This window comes from Theropithecus gelada, chromosome 20 (assembly GCF_003255815.1).
Source record: "Theropithecus gelada isolate Dixy chromosome 20, Tgel_1.0, whole genome shotgun sequence".
NCBI lineage: Eukaryota > Metazoa > Chordata > Mammalia > Primates > Cercopithecidae > Theropithecus > Theropithecus gelada.
This window is the reverse complement of record NC_037688.1, coordinates 29,326,118-29,344,663: the sequence shown is the minus strand read 5'-3', so window position 1 is coordinate 29,344,663 and position 18,546 is coordinate 29,326,118. Positions and strand designations below refer to the sequence as shown.

Genomic DNA, 18,546 nt, shown 5'->3' with positions numbered 1-18,546 from the left:
CTTGTAACCTAAGCTTGTAACTTGTAGTCCCAGCTACTCGGGAGGCTGAGGCAGGAGAATGGCGTAAACCTGGGAGGCGGAGCTTGCAGTGAGCTGAGATCCGGCCACTGCACTCCAGCCTGGGTGACAGAGGGAGACTCCGCCTCAAAAAAAAATAAATAAATAAACACAAGTTCGTTCCTTCCCTTCCAGATCCAGATCCAGTGTTCCTTGAGAGCTGTGTTATGGTCAGGTGATGATAACTGGGGCATGTCTGCAGCTTATCTTTCTATCTTGAGTCCACTCTAAGTGGTCAGAACCTGAGTAGCACTAAACATATACCTGTTGACTCACTGGCTCATACTGGGTGTTGTGGAAGAAGCACATAGCACTGGGAGCCCAGAGGCCTAGGTGGGAGCTCTAGCTCCTACCCTAGCTTGTTGAATGGTCTCGACCTCTCTGGGCCTCAGATTTCTCAATCTGTAAAACAAGCGGAATAAATCATACGTTCTGATTCTCCTTTTTTCACATTACTGTGATGTGTTAAGTCTTCCCAAGCCCCTCTGCCAGGGTTTTGGGCTGCAGGGGTAATTAAGTGATGTGCTGTTTTCCATAGTTTGTTTCCTGGCTTATGTCTAGCTGGCTTTCTGTGACATGGCTTGTCAACACATATAAGCAACAACTTCTATGTCTTAATGCTTTCTTTTCTTATTCTCTTTGAATAAGAAATGGGGACCAGGAATGCAGTAGCCTCATGTTTGGTAAAACACCACCCAAAGTGTAAAATGTGGAACTAATTCAACCAGAAACTAAGACTGCTGTGGGAAGCATTACAGCTGCTTTAACCCCTGGGAACAGGGACACATTTTGAAAGCAAGGTAGCATTAGGAGGAGTTCTCCTTTGGTAAACGGGAACTAATCAATTCAGGCCATTGTGGGGGGAATTTGCAGACTTGTGTCTAAGCCTAACAGGACCCTGGAGGTGAAGGTCCAATTTAGCAAAGATGGCTGGATCCAGAGATGTGAGGACAGAGAAGGGAAAATGAGAGGTATGTACGAAGAACTGCAAAACTCCCTATTGAGACTATAAGAGCGCCAACCAAGTATTTATGATTCTCAATGAGCAGGAGCAAGGAAAGGGAAATGGGCAAAAGGAAAAAAAAGAGGTGACTGAGGACCTCTGAAACATGCATCAGTATTTTAGCAGAACCATGTTGCCCAATACAAGATTCCTGGTCAGTGCATTCCAGTAGAACAGTTATCTTGTTAGAAACAGCCACTATTGTTCTGGCTAGAAGAGAACCCTAACATTAAGGATCTACACATAAGAGCTTCTTTCTGATAGCAGTTCTTTTTTTGTTTGTTTCTTTTTTGAGACAGAGTCTTGCTCTGTTGCCAGGCTGGAGTGCAGTAGCACAATCTCGGCCCACTGCAACCTCTGCCTCCAGGGTTCAAGTGATTCTCCTGCCCCAGCCTCCTGAGTAGCTGGGACTACAGGTGCATACCACCTAATTTTTGTATTTTTAGTAGAGACGGAGGTCTCACCATGTTGGCCAGGCTGGTGTCGATCTCCTGACCTCGTGATCTACCCATCTCGGCCTCCCAAAGTGCTGGGATTATAGGCATGAACCACTGCGCCTGGCCCTAATAGCAATTCTTTTGCCACTGTAGCTCTCTCAAGAAGGCAGGGACCCTAGGTTGAGAGCAAAGAGTTGATTTAAATGCTCTTGGACCAGTTTTCTTAGGGCATAATCCAGAATTAGCTAGGACTAACTCAGGTGTCTTATATTTACAACAAATATCTCGATAGGATCAGCATCTTCACAAGGACTGAATGAAAGGATCTATGATGGAAACTTGTTTCTTGAAATATTCCAGAAATTAGTATACCAGGACCCTCAAGTTTTTCCCTATTATAGGGGATAAGAGTGGTTTCTAAGGAGACTGTTCCAACCAGGAGATCCCATCCCTGACCCACCAGCACTTGAGAGACTCAACAGGAATGAACTGAAGTCTTGTTGCTTTCAAAGAACTAGAAAGGGAAACTTCCCATCTGCCCCGCATTTAGAGGGTTTGGGTGGTATCCACAGAACAGAATGCTGACTGGGCAGCTATTTAGCCCTGAAACGATCTGCTAGAGCAGAACCCACCTGTGTTGGATGGAGTAAAGCCTGGCAAGGAGGGGCTGTTGAGGCCCGGGAGCAACACGGGAGGAATGCCCTGGAGCGCTGGATACGCTGTAGGAAGGTTAAGGGCCTGAAGAGGGGCGTTGTCAAACATCCCTTGCTGCTGAGCTGCCAGTCCAAGGACCTCATTGGCCTTTTTAATCCGGTCCAGCTCTTGTTGAGCCATCAACTGACGTACGGTGGCTGGGTCAAAGTATTCTTTCTCCTTGTCCAACTGGCTTCCAATGGTGTCTTTAACTTTGGAGATATGCTGTTGGGAAAAGATATGGTCACGTACAGACAGCCGAGCGCTGTACTTGATGCCACACAAAGTGCACTCTGTTTTGGGTCCCTCGTAACTTGTTTGGTTTATACCAAAATGCTTGGCCATGCTTAACTTGGACTTCTTTTCTTTTGCCCGGGCATTCTGGAACCAGACCTGAACGACTCTCTTTGGCAGTCCAATGTCATTGCCCAGGACCTCACATTCTAGCATAGTGGGTGTCCTGTAGTCATTAAAGCATGACTTGAGGACCTTCAGCTGCAGATTGGTCATCTGAGTGCGAAAACGTTTCTGCCCAGGCCGATCCCCGCTGTCACCAGATTTGCCTGCAGATCCACTCGCGCCAGGACTCGGGGAGCAGGGGTCTGCAAGGCTTGAGGTTTCACTGTAGTCCACTGTACCTTCATTGTCATATTCCTTGCTATAAAAGCTTGGGGCTGGGCTGACCAGACCAGATGACAACCGATCTTCATACTCGGACATTGCCATCATGGCCGCTTTGGTCAACCCTTCGTTGGGTGCAGAAGAGGATTTGGTTTCAGTTGCTATTCCCGTTGCACTGTCATTATCTGCATTGCCCTCGTCTCCAGTTGTGGTATCTGTGATTGCTGTGTTCACAGAGGAACAGTCATCATTGTCCAGCTTAGTTTGGTCAAAGTTTAGATTAACTGAGGACATAGAGGGGCTTTCAAAGTCTTCAATCCCTTCTACCTTAATGGAGGAAGGGCTTAGAAGAGTTCTGGGCGACAATTCCATGGTTTTACTCACAGGTGAGAGGGGGACACCCTGACCATCACTACTGCTTGGGGGTAGGTGGGAAAAGCTAGTTCCATCAAAAATATCTCCTTTCATCTGGAGTCCCCCATCACAGTCTAAGAGCATCGCAGACAGAGTTAGGTTGTAGCCAGCTCTCTTGGCTTCATGCCAGTGACGGGACCGGATATGAGCCTCAAGAGCAGTCTTGGCTTTGAAGAGCGCTCTGCAAAAAGGGCATCTCCTGTGGGCCTGCGCTGGGCCTACAGCCCGGAACTGTCCTTTCCTTTCCCGAGCTCGGGTGTTCTGAAACCAGACTTGCACCACACGTTTCTTCAAGCCCACCTCATGGGCAATGTGATCCAACATCTTTCGAGTCGGATTGGAATCCAGTAGATACTTCTGGTAGAGGATTTCTAGTTGTTCTGGTGTGATGGTTGTTCTCAAACGCTTGTCTCTCTGAGGCTCTTCTCCTCCCGTCCCACTGTCGTTTTCGCCAGGGCTTGCACTGGCCTTTTCCTCCAGCTTCCTCTTGAGAGTGTTCATCGTGGAGGTTGGAGTTGAAGGAGAAGTGGCCGAGCTTGCTGGAATCTGAGGTATGGCCCCAGAGAGCAGCTGGCTGGCCAGGAGTGGGTTACTGGGATCAAAGAGCATGAAAGGCATATCCAGGGACCTATCCAAAAACTGGGGGTGGATGAACTGGTTCTGCGCACTCAGGAAGTGGAGCTGCTGATGCTCCTGCCAGTGCTCAAATGATGGAAATGCCAACTTACACTGGTCACACTGGTAGGGGATTAGCTGAGGAGGTAGGTTTGCCAGCTGTTGAGGAGTTGATGTGTGGAGGGGCTTGAGGGGCAGGTGGGAGAGCTGGGAAGGACTGGGGCTCGACTGGGGTAAGGGACACTGCGGAGGGGGCGCTTGCAGAGGAGGCTGTGGCAACGAAGGCAGGGACGCCAACTGGGGGAGCTTCTGCTGGGGGGTGTTGGTCTTCTGCTCGGGCTGCTCTTGCTGCTGCAGCTCTGGCTTTGGTTGTCCTTGCTTTTCTTGGGTTTGGTTTGGCTGTGCACTGGGAGCTTCCGCCAGCTTTGGTTTCTCATCGCCTGCCTCTGTTTTTGAATTGAAGGTGGCCAGTTCCTCAGCCTCCGCTGTAAGCTGCAAGAAAGCGGAGGTAGCTGTATTATTGGCTGATGGTGCTGGGGCGCTGTAAGCCTGTGAGGGCATCGGGGTACTGCAGGATGAGCTGGTAGGCGTCAGGATTTCCATGGCATCCATGGAATCCTCATTTTGGCTGTCGTCCTGCCCCTCTTCATCCTCATCCTTGTAACACAGCTTCTTCTGGTGCTTGATGAGATCAAAGATGCGCTGAAACACCAGGCTACATTTTTTGCACTGGTAGTTCAAGTTGCTTGTTCGAATGTATCTATCGTTTGTAAGCTCACGCCGCTCTCCATCTTTGCCCTCTCCCTGATTCTCATAATTCTTCCTGGCCTTCTGTCGGGCATTCTGAAACCACACCACTATGACTCGGGTTGGAAGGTTCAGTAAATTAGAGAGTTGCTCAAATTCATCATCCTTTGGGTAAGCATTGGCATCAAAGAAGTCCTGTAAGACCCTCAGCTGGTAGTCTGTAAACCTTGTTCTTGAAGACCTCTTGCTTCCCCAGTACTCCTGCTTCGGAGGTTCCGGCGAAGGGGGCCGGGAGTCAATCTTGAGCTCCTCCAGGCTGGTGATAGGAGGATTACTGAAGTTGTAAGGGGAGTCCTTGTTACGCTGCCTCTCTTTGAAGAGGGTGTTCCTGAACCAGTGCTTGATCACTTTCTGGGGCAACCCAGACTTGTCTGCCATCTCTTTGATTTGCTCTTCACTGGGGGAGTTGTTAATGTCAAAATATTGCCGCAAGACTCGGAGCTGATCATCCGTGATCCTGGTGCGAGGCCTCTTGTTCTGCTGCTGGAGCAGGGTTGGATTGAGCTGATGCTGGTACAGTTGGGCCAAGTCCGCAGGCAGAGGCTCCACAGGTCCCAGCTGTGGGGGTAGCTGAGCTGGCAAGGTCTGCAGTGGCATCGTCTGCATCATCAGCGGCGAGAAGATGGGCAGCTCCATGGGCATGGAGAGCTGGGTGAGCGGCACTGATGGCTGGGCCGGTGCAATCGTAGGTGAGGTGATGGGTGGGGCTGATGCGGGGATGGCTGGCGTGGACGCTGGCTGAGGCGGCGCTGCCGGAAGTGGGGGTGGAGGGGGTGGAGGGGGAGGTGGTGGTGGCTCTGGGGTCTGAGGCCTCAGTGGGTACAGTTTATCATAGTGGTCTCTGTACTGTTTGGCAAACCTCTCAAGCTGTTTGAAGGGAAAGTAATTCTGGTGAACGTGCTCTTGATGACTCTTTAAAATCAAGATGTTGGAAAACAACTTGCCGCAGGAGTCACACTCGAGCTTTTCCAGGTTCTCTCCGTGGTCAGTCTTCCCATTCTTTTTCTGCACCTTCTGCTTGTTCTCATTATACTGAATGACCAACTCAAAGCCAAAGTTCTCCAGCAGGGCCTTGGTGGCATTCCCTCTGGCATCTGAAGCAATGCGTGGAGGGAGCATGGAAGGCTCAGAACTACCCCCTGGTGCCAGCTCTTTCTTCTCTTTGGCCTTCAAGGCGTCTGGCAGTGTTTCCTTCAGACCGGTGTTGCCCTCTCCCGCCTCGGCACTGTCCCGCTCTCTCTGGCTTTCTTTTTCCTTTTCTTTGATGACCAATTTGTTCTTCTTTTCGGGGTGCTGGCTTGGCTGAAGGAGGGCAGAGTGACTCTGGGCTATAGAGAGTTGGTTCTGCTGCTGCTGCGGCAAGATCTGCTGATGGCTCTGCTGTGGGACCTGAACCTGAGCCTTCAGATCTTCCAGCAGGCCTGGGCCCGTCCCAGTCAGCGTCAGTGCCCCGCTGGTCACTGGCAAGCTCACCTCGGGGTTAAGCTGGAACTCGGCACTGGGGATGTAGAAAGGGAAGAGGAGGTGCTGCTGCTGCTGTAGTTGCAGCAGGGTCTCAGTCGTCATGGGGAAGTGAGGAAGGAGGGTGGGGTTAAACAGCTGAGACTGGAGCAGGGCAGCCTGTTGCTGCAGCTCCTGCTGCAGGTGAGCTTGAACTTGAGCCTGGGCCTGGGCCAGTGTTTGTGCTTGTTGTTGTTGTTGCTGTTGCTGCTGCTGTTGTTGCTGCTGCCTGGATGCAATCATATCTGCCAGTTTCTTCCGATTGGCCTCCTTGGGCTCTGAAGGCGAAGCGATGTTGGCACCGATAGGATTCCCCAGGGGTGGCATCCCTACACTCTCAGTGGGCACTTGGCTCAGTAAGTTAGAGCTTGGAGCAATGCCAGCACTGCTTGGATTGGAGGTGGTAAAGGTGTTACTGCCACTGGTGCTCACAGGACTTGGCGTGGAGGAGCTCAAGGAGATACTGCTGCTATTCCCAGTCCCATTGCTGCTGCCACTCGCAGCCTCCAGCTTGGCTGCCCGGGCCTTGGTTTGATGTAACACAGACCTCATATGGATCTCCAGAGTGGAACTCTGGCTGTAGGCCACATTACAAGTGTTACACTTAAAAGGTTTGTTGTCCGGGCTGCTGGTGGGTTCTGGCTGACCGGTTGCTGATTCTTGAAGGGCTCTCTTTAACTTATGCAGGTGGGAGACAGAATTGTAGTGTACTAGCAGGATATTCTTTTGAGTGAATGATTCCTTGCAGACGGTACACTTGTAAGGGCGAGAAGGGTCTAGGAATTTTTCCATAGTAAAATTGGGACCTTTTCTGAAAGGCAGAGCTCTCTTTGGCTCTGAGCCCGAGTCTTCTTGTACTGACCCAGAGTCACTGCCCGTAGGGCTCTGTTTATCTTCCAAGTCACTCTCTTCCTCCTTGTCTTCCTCAACAATTATGGTATGGTCCTCAGCCAGGGTGGGGTCTCCCATTGCCAGGAGGTCCCCATTGGCCAGAAGGCCACCATAAAGCTGTTGGATGTCAGCCTCACTCAGCTCCAGGTGGCTTGTCTCGAGGTGCTTCTTCAGAGCCTGGAAAGTTCGGAAACTGCGCTGACAAAGACAGCACATGGTGGCAGCTCTGATCACATGGTACTGAGAATGGAGCTGCAACTTTTCAATGGTCTTGAAGGCCAGGCTACACTGATTACAGCGGTACTTGTACACATGGCGATCTGACACCGGCAGCTGAGGCCTCTTGGCATGCACTTCATTGAAATGCGTCTGAAGGGCAGCAGAAGTTTTGAAAACCTGGTTGCACCCCTTCTTCCAGCAGAGGAAGCCTGAGTCTTCTCTCACAGAGCCTGGGTCAGCAGGGGAGGGTTTCAAATCTCCGCTTTGCTCTGTGCTTGCGGACGGCAAGATGTTCTTTCCCAGATCCTCTGAGGTTTCTGTTTAAAAAAAAAAAAAAAAAAAAATCAAACCCAAAGATAAAGAAGGCTTTGTTTCAAGGATGACACCCAGAGCAGTCTACCTAGTCAGGCCTCATGAACACAGAATCTGATGATGAGGGAAGTGCCCAACCTGAATGACAGAATCTCTGCGGAGCACCTCCTGCTTTCTTTTGTTCCTCCAATAGAGCACATATTATAAACAGGGTGCACATGAACAGAGATGAATAAAAGGAAATACAAAAAGTTTCAATGCATAATAGACCCATGTCATATCACAGATCTAACAGTCTTTTAAATAGCATTTAATTGCTTGACTCAGAATCCTCAATTTCTCAAGAACTGGTTTGAAGGTTACTGATCTTAGACTGGATTTCCCTTTTATGTTCATCTTTTATGTAATAAGAATTTAGCACAGTAGATCTGAAGTGTAGAATATGTGAATTAATGCTGTCCTAAGTTGTGAGGAATTTACAAGAACTGCTGAACATTGTAATATAAGAAATTTGGGGATACATATTTGTAGGCATTTAATTTCTTATTATAATGTGACTTCTGATTGCCATCTCTATTCAATAAGCAATGAACATTCAAGTGTTCAATTATTTAAAATACTTTTTTTTTCCTACAACGAGATCATCACACCTATAAATACCAAGACCCTTTATCAGGTCATTTGTCCATTGTCTGATATGGAAAACTCACAAGAAAGAGAGGAGGCGGGGCAGTAGTGTGGCCAACTCTTCCCAACTTAGAACTCTTCCCACCTTAGAAGTGAAAGATGTAGGACAGCCTCACAGAGGTCTAACCATCCATCTAGCCAGGAAACACTATGTGGCACCAACTATTGCAGCATACATGTCTACAGCAGTGTTCTTTCCAAAGGCACCTCTGTGCTTCATCCTAATCCAATCCCAGAAAACTCAGAACAAAAGACAACTAATCCAGTGTACCTAGAAATCAACCCACAAGTCCCTACTAATTAAGTCCTCAGAAATACAGTGTTTAATGGCTTACGACGGTGGGGCCTACTGACTGAGTCTCTGCTTATTCACTCCCTAATTGTATAGTTTAAGGGGACGCATGTGTCTCTGCCAGACTTCCACTGGTTCTCATACTGATTTTCTCTCACTTTAAACCATGTGAGTAATATACAAATACATGCCAAGAACCAGAGTATAAAGTAGCTAATGACAGTGCCCCTCATCTCCTGATCAGTTACATTCACCTTAAGAGTATTGTAAAGAATTCCTGAAAGCCTTTCTCCATGAACATTTTGGCATTCCATCTTATTTCAATTATAATGATACTGACCAGGCTGCTTTCCTGCCTCTTCCAAATTGGAATTCCCATCTCGATCTGGAACAGCTGCTGGGAGGAACATGCTGCTGGGCATCACCATCTCGGGGGTGGTCACCTGAGAAGAGCAAGGCGAGTCAAATGGAGAGGAAAGCAACACAAAATAGGAAAAGGTTTAAAAAGTATTTAATAAGCAAAATTAGCCTTCAGAAAAGCTAGAGGTGTCTCACTTTTCATAGCTCACTGAAGATTCATGTTTATTAGACAAAGCTCACATCAGTCAAAAGTGTTTCTACGGTTACATTCTGGACATAATTAGCAGTGCACACTTGAAGAATAATCTTATTATTAATATTTTTCCTTTATGCAGAATTTTGACTTTGATCACTGACAATGTTTTGTCATGGGCTGTGAAACTTCTTGTGCAACCAATTAGGTAGATAAGTTGAAAGGCCCACCTTAAGCTGCTGAAAACATAATAAGGGCCCTAATTAAATCATACCTAGTAAAGTACACTGTAATCTTGAAGCAGGGAGCATTGTAGTACTGTTTTCAAAATGTATTCAGGCAAGAGGAGGAGGGGAGTAAGAGTGAAGGAAAGGGTAAGAAGAAAAGAAGAGAACAAAGGGAAGGCTAAGGACACGCAGACATGCTGGCAGATTTTCCAGGAAACAACATTTGTAACCCTTTACAAGCTGACATCAAGCACAAACAAGCCTTTTTTTGTGACTCACTTAAGCCACGATTTCTTCTGGAGTCTCTGCCCAAGGTATACAACATCAGAGGGAACCTCTGACCAATGTCTCAGCCATAGAGGGTGGCCTGCACAGCATTCTACAACACGGAAGCCCCACCTTGACCATGGCCATTTGTTCTCAATACAGCAATTCTGGAAATCGCCTGGATCCAAACAGCTGCAACTTTTGGGTAGAGCCTCAGGTATTTCTCTAGGTCTCCCTGCCATACAGCCAGAAGCCTGTCCAAACAAGTTATCATTTGCCCTATGTTAATGTGATAAGCAGCCCTCGATATCCAATGGAAAAATCAAAGGTTCTTCATTCAAAAAGAAGCAATATTCCTTTGCCTGATATGGGGTGGGAAGGGTAGGTGGCGATGATATTGCAAATGAATTAGAAACCGCCTCCCATTTGATGATAGCCAGAGAAATGGACTGACCTAGAAGCTACAGGACCAGAAACTGCAGTCACCACTAACCTTTCTACATGGTGCCCAGCCCCAGTTGGAGACATTATTTTTCCATCAAACACAACCGTACTGCACAGACATCTTCACTATCTGTTGCAAAGATTGGAATACTTAGATTTCTGTTCAAAATTAAATATTTTAAATACATTACTATTAGTTTTTAATGGTTGTGAAGATTCCAGCCTTGCTCAAAATAGCTACTGAAATGTCCACTAGAATCATCAGCAATAGGCTTGACAACTAGAGGAAACCCAGACAGCCACCCCCATCAACATAAGATAACTCCACATCACCCCTAGGGGTATTAGAATCATTTCAGCAACCCAGGTGCCAGCGGGTGCAAAAAGTAAGCAACAGGCACTATGGAGAAGCATTCTGAGAAATGCTGTGTTTACGAAGAGCAGGTGCATGGCAGGTGAATGTGTGTGACATAGCATTCTTGCCTCCACAGACATCTGCACCTCACACAAAGCTCATCGGCAGCTGGTTAAGGCTAGCTGTTGATGAACCGTTAGGAATGGAGTAGAGATTGCCAAACTCATTCCATCTATTTTCTTTTTAATAGAAGGCATTTCTGACCAGTGTGGTTGGGGAGTCCAGCGGGAATCTGAGAAGTGAAAGGTCACCGATTAATTTACAGTCCTCAGCCGAGGGGGAGCACGAGGTTGGGGGTAAGAGGGGGAGAAAGGGAAAGGAAAAAAGACTCCCCCCCACCTCCTTTCTCGGTTGTAGCTGCAGGATCAGTCCTTTCCTGGGATCTTTAGGAATTATGAAAAATGAATCATGAGAAATAAAAAAAAAAAAGCCCTACAGAGTAAAAAAGAATAAAATTATCTAACACCTCAGCTGCACATCATTATAGAAAACTGTGGGCTTTTCATACGCATTACAGTAAGGCAGACATCCCCTCTAACAGACTCAGTACGACGGATCAGTAATTGTTTTCATACACTTTAATTAGAAAAACTCAGATGGCTATGAATAATAATGGAAAAGAGAGACTTTTGCACTTGAAAGGTTGAAGTCAATCAAGTGTGAATGACGGCAAAAAAGAAAAAAAAAAAAAAGACACCAATTCATCAGCCCTCTGTTGTCTCGCTGCGACTTTAATCATAATTCCTGATTGGGATTCAAGAAGGCAGTAAGCAGCGGTTCTTTGTCTGCCTTCACCTTCCATCAATTAACTCTCCCCGAAATATAATCATCAACCTCACATGCTCCTCTGCATCTTAATCTGGGCCTCCAAACCTGTAAGTCTTGCCCCATATGTGTTTAAGTAACTACTTTTATCCACCTGCATCTTCTCATCTATAGTGTACCCAAACTCTCCCTGAAAAAAAGTGGGGGTTGGTACATGAAATTTTGATGGGCAAGAAATTCCCAGGAGGCAAACAGGAAGATCCCTAAAGAGAATCCCAAGGATCTGGAAATGCAGGTGGGGTCTGTCTGCACATGTGTCTGAACAGAGGTTGAGAATGGAAGCGGCCTTGCTACACAGGCTACTGGAGGGCCCCATGTCAGTCAGACACTAACATTCCCATGCCTTTGCCCCACTCTTCCCTCTCCTACCAGCTTCCAAAGCTTTTTACTCAAAGCTTTCATGCTTCATCTTGAAGAGCCACAAACATGATCCTATCAACAGAGCACACTGAGGAGTCCTTCTGCTCACTGAGGTGATATATATATCCAAAGGCAGACTTCCTTCAACACTTGCCTTGGCACGCCCTTTGTTTTCCAGTCATATCTGGCCACTAAACTGCATGGAATTCAGACTGTCCCAGTCATAGTCTCTAATGGATAGCTGAAAATGGGAAAGTAATAACCCAGCTGTCGGCCGGGTGCGGTGGCTCACGCCTGTAATCCCAGCACTTTGGGAGGCTGAGGTGGGTGGATCACTTGAGGTCAGAAGTTCAAGACCAGCCTGACCAACATGGCGAAACCCCATCTCTACTATAAATACAAAAATTAGCCAGGCGTGGTGGCGCATTCCTGTAGTCCCAGTTACTTGAGACGCTGAGACAAGAGAAATGCTTGAACCCCGGAGGCAGAGGTTGCAGTGAGCTGAGATTGCGCCACTGCACTCCAGCCTGGGTGACAGAGTGAGATTCTGTCTCCAGTCAATCAATCAATCAATCCATCCCAGTTGTGCTGAGCACAGGTAATGACTCACTTCCCTTTTGCCAGCAACACTGAAACATGTAGGTTTATGAGAAGACAAAACCTGGTTATAGCATAACCAGGGTCATGCCAAGTATGCCAGACTTCAAAGGCCCTCAAATAACTGGTCCTACCACCAATTTTCCTGCAGAACAATATACATGCTTTCTCTCTCTTCCTTCTCCCCTTCTCCTCTTCTCTCTATCTCTGGCCACAATCCTACAATGTCCATACTTCCAGCTATGGACTCAAAAGCCAAACAAAAAAAAGTTCTAAGGTTTGGCCAGATGACAGTATACATCAGCCCAAACACCTACACTTTCTACATTGAATGTACCATCCACACTGATTATTCCAATGATCCATACATCAATAAACATTTAATATATTAAATTATATTCCCCACTCTATTCACTAATAAACCTGAGAAGTAACAAGAAGACAAAAGTTTTTCTGGTTAAGAAAATTCAATTGATTACAGCCATTACAACATTTGGGTCTCAAGGCTGGCCTCTGCCATGCAAAAGGCAGTCCATGGTGATCTTCTAGACACCACGTTTTCCTCCCAAACCTTCTGAGCCAGTTCAGCTACCTTCCTCCCAGAGTACTTGTAGGTTTCATGGAAACTTGGGAAGAAACCATCAGCTGACTGGAGTGCAGAAAATTTGGAAACAAACAGTGGCTCTGACATATTCCTAACAAACAGGTCTCATGCGTAACAAAAGAAACGTGGAGTTCTACTCCCGTGCTCAAAACCTCCCAGTATAAGCAATTTTCATATATAATAGAAGCAGAAGCGTTCTACACTTAAGTACTTCCAAAATAACACAGTTGAGAAAGAGGAGCCTTGAGTGACTCTCAGTTCATTTAATTGACCATCATTTACTAAGTAAACACTGTACAGGATCCATGTGCTGCTGCATGCTTCTGAGATGCAGAGAGCCAGACAAAAGTCCCTGTCTCCAAAAAGCTTATGATGCAGAATAAATAACCCTTTAGAGGTCACAAAAGCCTTAGAAATCTAATACAAGTTGCAGACTCCTAGGAAAATACTTTCACAGAAAAAGTATTCCAGATAATTTCAGGAAATCACAAGCTCCCCAGAAGGAAGTCCATGTACTCAAGTGAACTGCCCTTGATCTACTAGGAGAAGCGACATAGGTTCATAAATACATAGTTCCAAGCTCTTCCTAGTTTGGTTCATTATTATTTCGGATTATGTTTTAATGCTTTTCAAGATTCTATGAGGTGAGTGTACCCTAAAGCCTCCAGGGCACACCTTATACAGCCCAGGGTCTGAGGTATGGGACTAGTCTCCCACTCTGACATTTGGGAGGGGCTGCTGAAATGTATAATTTCTTGGTAGAAGCTGGAGTGATAAGGAACACCATCCTGCCACTTACACCAACCCCTGCAGGTCACAGATGTGGAAGGGCCAAATACAACACCCTGTGCAGCCAAGGTCACCCTTTGCTAAGTTCTTATGGGACTGCTCATGCCAATTCATCTCTCAAGGCTACCTGCAGACAGGCTTGCCTAGGTTAGATCGATGCCCCCGACACTTTCCATGTGCTGGAAAGCAGAGAGATTTTTTTTGAGACAGAGTTTTGCTCTGTGGCCCAAGATGGAGTGCAATGGCGCGATCTTGGCTCACTACAGTCTCCTCCCAGGTTAAAGTGATTCTCCTGCCTCAGCCTCCCGAGTAGCTGGTATTACAGGTGTGCACCACCACACCCAGTTATTTTTTTTTTTTGTACTTTTAGTAGAGATGGGGTTTCACCTTGTTGGCCAGGCTGGTCTCGAACTCCTGACCTCAGGGGATCCTCCCCCATCAGCCTCCCAAAGTGCTGGGATTACAGCCATGAGCCACTATGCCTCGCCAGCAGAGATATTTTCTTAGCAAAAGTGGTGAAACTAGTTTCTCTGACACCCTTATTCCTACCGCTTTGGCATTGCTTACTTTAAGGACTTATTTCTGAAAAGCCCACTATTACAGGTGAAAGTGTAGATTTGCTAATACCTAGGCTCCCAAGGATGCCTCAAATCCTTTACCTTTAATTGAAAATGAATAGAATGAAGAAACTCAGACAAAAGAAGAGAGACCTCAGACACAGACCTCCTTGGCACAGACCAAGCTAGTCTCTACATCCTTGTGGATGAGGCTGGTCATTTAAGCATGAAGTTAAAACCCAGCTGCTTTTAGGGCTGAGCAGTCTAGCTAGTGGTATATCTAAAGCCAGCTGTTCCAGCAAGAGGCCAGTTGCTCACTTCCTGTCCTGTACCTAGACAGCCACTGGGGCCCACTAGCTGGTGTCTGCACACTTATAGCCAACAAACCAGGGCGCCTGTTGCCAGTAGTTTCAGAGTTGGGTTCCCCACTCCCCTTTACTGCCTTCTGCATGTGCCAGGGAGAACATGTTCCCCACTCTCCTTTACTGCCCTTCTACATGTGGAAAGGGCTTTGGTGTTTTTTGTTTGTTTGTTTGAGACAGAGTCCCGCTCTGTCACCCAGGCTGGAGTACAGTGGCGCAATGTCAGCTCACTGCAACCTCTGCCTCCCACGGAGAACTGGACCATGGTATCTAAAAGGCCCAGCTTCTTCTCTCCTTGTCCCATTTCCTTTTCTTTGTTTTCTTTTTTTTTTTTTTTTTTTTTTTTTTTTTTTTTGAGATAGTCTTACTTTGTCGCCTGGACTGGAGTGCAGTAGCACGATCATGGCTCGCTATAGCCTCGAACTGCTGGGCTTAAGTGATTCTTCTGCCTCAGCCTCCTGGGTAGCTAGGACTACATGTGCACACCACCACTCTCAGCAATTTTTTGTGTGTTTTGTTTTTTTGGTAGAGACACAGTCTTGCCATGTTTGCCTGGCTGATCTCGAACTCCTGGACTCAAGCCATCCTCCCACTTTGGCCTTCTTGTTTCTTTTCTAAAACTCCTTCTGTATGGTAGTTCATTCAATTTTTAAATACATCAAGCTCAAAAGAAAATACTGTAGGGCCGTGTTAACATTCATGTGGGCTGGAAACAAATGTAGCTCAGGACCAGATTTTTTTAACTGAGGATTGAAAAGGTAGATGGGAGAACAGGAAACACATGAAGAGTTATACACATGTGCGCAGAGAGAGGTGAGAACTGAGGAGGAGAATGAATTGGAGAGAAAAGCTTCATTAGACTGAGAGGCAAGCAGTGGCAGTATACCAAGGTCACTTCTAATTTAGACCATCTAATTGGCAAACAGGCTCCAAATGGCTATCATCTCACAGGGCTTGGAATTAATGAACCTCGATTATTTTCATTACCTTCCTCTTAAGATACAGGCAAGGAGAGAGAGCTGGTACCCAGGTGGGTGTGACTATCCCCAGGCCAGTGGCCGCCCTAGAGCCCCAGATGACCAGCCTGTCCCAGAGACTCACAGACACACAGGCACACATGAGGCATAGAGAGTCACAGACACTGATGGAAAAAAAATCACAAGGTTACAAACTATTGGTCTCAAAAGAGATACAGAGAAAAGTGCAGGCAACACAGGGCCAGGAGCATGGAAGGGAAATCTGTGCAGGTAAAAAAATACAGAATAATTAAGAACTACCAAAGGGAGCGAAGACAAAGGGCTAGAGAATATGTTCCTAAGCTGCCCAGGAGCCAATCCCATCTCCACTGTGAGGTCATATTTTGTTAAATGATGAAAGAACAAAGAGAATTTCCCCATATCAGTGCTTCAGGATCCCAGTGGTATGTCCTGTCACTTAGAAAGATAGTGATCAATTAGAATAATTTAAGAGTATTGAAATGCATGGTAGGTGGTCTTTCCTATTCTCATCCAGGGGCCAGAAACATGGGCCCCATGCCTTCCACCCTCCTTTCCTGAAAGAATAGGAAAATAAGGGCACTGAGCAGCAGCTCCTACATCTCTTTCACCAATTTGAAATCTCAAGCTTCTTTGTAAATAGGTGAGAGTTCTTATGTGAAACTGACATTAGGGGCGGGCTGCCCAGCCAGTTGTGGAGGGGCCCTTGTCTCATCTCCCTTAAGCTTTATAGATTTCCTTTTCATATGACGTGTGCAGAGACACTCTTTGCAGCTCTGTTTCCAATAGGCCAAGAAGAATGAAGTGCTGTGGGTGCGGTCTCCATAGTGGAGGGCCAGCACTGCAATTGTTCCTAGTGGAGAATATTTCTCAAGCCCCCTCATCAGTAAGAAGAAGGGGGCCCATGGAAGACATAGATATGAAATGCAGAGCATAAGCAAGCAGCTGTTACCATAGCAACAGACATATTAGACACTGCAGGTTCCTGAAAGCTGTCTGATAAGGTATTATTAAATGAAGCCTCCTCAAAACGCACTCCATTTACAACTGAACGGAAAGACGTGTAGAAAGTAATCTGTTTCCATTTATCAGGGTGGAATTTACTTTTAGTGGGACTGAACCGAACTCAAGCTAAATCCTGAGACTTTGGACCCAGACAGCAAAATATATTTACCAGAATTTATAGCTGTAAATAGCCCGGACACACCCCATGTCTGCCAGGAATCATCTGTTTGGGAGATTTTGCAAGCTTTTCCTATTCTGCAGCCAACGGCAACTAACTCAGTCAACCCATTTGGAAAGAAAGAAGATTCACTCCTCTTGCTGCTATTCATCCTAGCCACTCAGGGACAAAGCAGACATAACTTTCTTCTCCTGGAGGATGAATGACCGTAGAACTGGCCATTCCTTAACGATATGGTTTAGAAAATGGAGCCCTGATTAGAGGGGCATTTTTCATCATGCTGTTTTCAGTTTCCTGCTGTAGTTGGCCATGAACAAACAGATATATCGTTAGAGAGCCTAACCAATACTTTCCCAGGGCCAATTTTCTAACAAAATGACAGTAAGATACCCTCCCGTGACATGATTTTAACCATAGGTTCATTATAATCACTTAGTTTTTAAAACAATTGCAAATTCCATTTTTATACCAAATTTTTCAGAGGAAAGACACTGGCATCTGCTTTGATTCATCAGGGCAGAGACCAGGATCATCAGTATTCCAGTCCTCAAACAGGATCTCGGGTTCACCTTGTGGTAGGCCCACAAATTCCTTCTAACAACCCTGGTTGCTCATTTTTTTCCTGCTGAACTAAAGGACTGAGATAGAAATGCATAGTTTGGCTCAATGCAAACTATCCCCATGACTGGACAGACCAGTTCAATACTGACAGCCATGCCATACCTCCATCTTCCCATGCAAAGAGAAAACTCATCCTTGCATATACATCTTTCGGGAAAAAGTAAAATACTTACATGATTATATTTCTCATAACTTTCAACTTTATTCCTGAATCCATTAACTTTCTCTTGTTGCTAACAAATTGACTTCCTATTACCAGTGCATTTCCCACAACCTGCATACTTCTCAGAAATGTCTAGAAAACATTTCCATGGTCTGCTATGGAAAGATTAGGCACATAGGGGTTTCTATACAAGGTACCAAGCACAGCAGTGCTTTAGGGAGCAGTGTCTCCTACATAATTACATTGTCAGGGGTTCTAGAACAGTTTTTATTGGCCAGTCCCATGGATATATCCTTATGCTCCCTGGCATTGTACATACAATTTTATATTTGCAAAATACTTGATGGAGGGTAACAGTGGTTATCAAACATTGGTGTGCAAAGAATAATCCAGTATGGCTGTTGTATAGCTTTCATGAGAGTCTCCATAAAGGTTAAGGATCACTGCTTCCAAAGGTGCTAGTTAATGGGTAACTTCCAGAAATATCTTAGGGATTGCTACCTAAGCAAACACAGAAGTAATATCCTGCCCTTGAAGACTCTGTTGGTAAATGAAGATTCACAATGACCACCACACTTGCCACTTGAAATTTACCTTGCGATTGCTGTTATGAAAATATGACAATGAATATTTGAAATATAAGTTATACTCTAGTCCCTAGAGATATATAAATGAAGTTTTTACTGTCTAATGTAAACCAGTCGTGCAGATTACTATAGGCTCAGTCCCTAGACTAGATTTATATTAAAATAGCAAAAACAATCACCTAAGTAAAAGAAAAATGTAGGTCAGTATTGACAATGCTTCCCTCCCCACATCTCTTTCTGTTCCTTCAGGCTCCCATGGTTCTAGTCCATCAACTGGGAAGTACAATGAGGCCTGTTACTTCCAAGGCTGATGAGAAAGCTGAGGAAACCAGTAACACAGAAACCCATGGGTCCACAGAAGGAGGTTATCACTTACACAGAATCTTTACACAATGTTCATCAGCTAATTTGAAAACACCCACAGAAAGTTAATTTATACTTAAAAGACC

At 46.0% G+C, this 18,546-nt stretch overlaps 1 protein-coding gene across 2 annotated transcripts in view; it reads right to left on the bottom strand.

The window, feature by feature from the left end:
- ZFHX3 (zinc finger homeobox 3) overlaps nucleotides 1–18,546 on the bottom strand; it is a 277,781-nt gene that overhangs the window by 9,037 nt on the left and 250,198 nt on the right. For both annotated transcript variants that reach the window (XM_025370486.1, XM_025370485.1), the window contains 2 exons: nucleotides 8,889–8,991; nucleotides 2,130–7,574 (listed from right to left, as the gene is read on the bottom strand). In XM_025370486.1, the coding sequence (XP_025226271.1) occupies nucleotides 2,130–7,574; nucleotides 8,889–8,991 (5,548 nt within the window). The remainder of the gene's footprint in view (nucleotides 1–2,129; nucleotides 7,575–8,888; nucleotides 8,992–18,546) is intronic.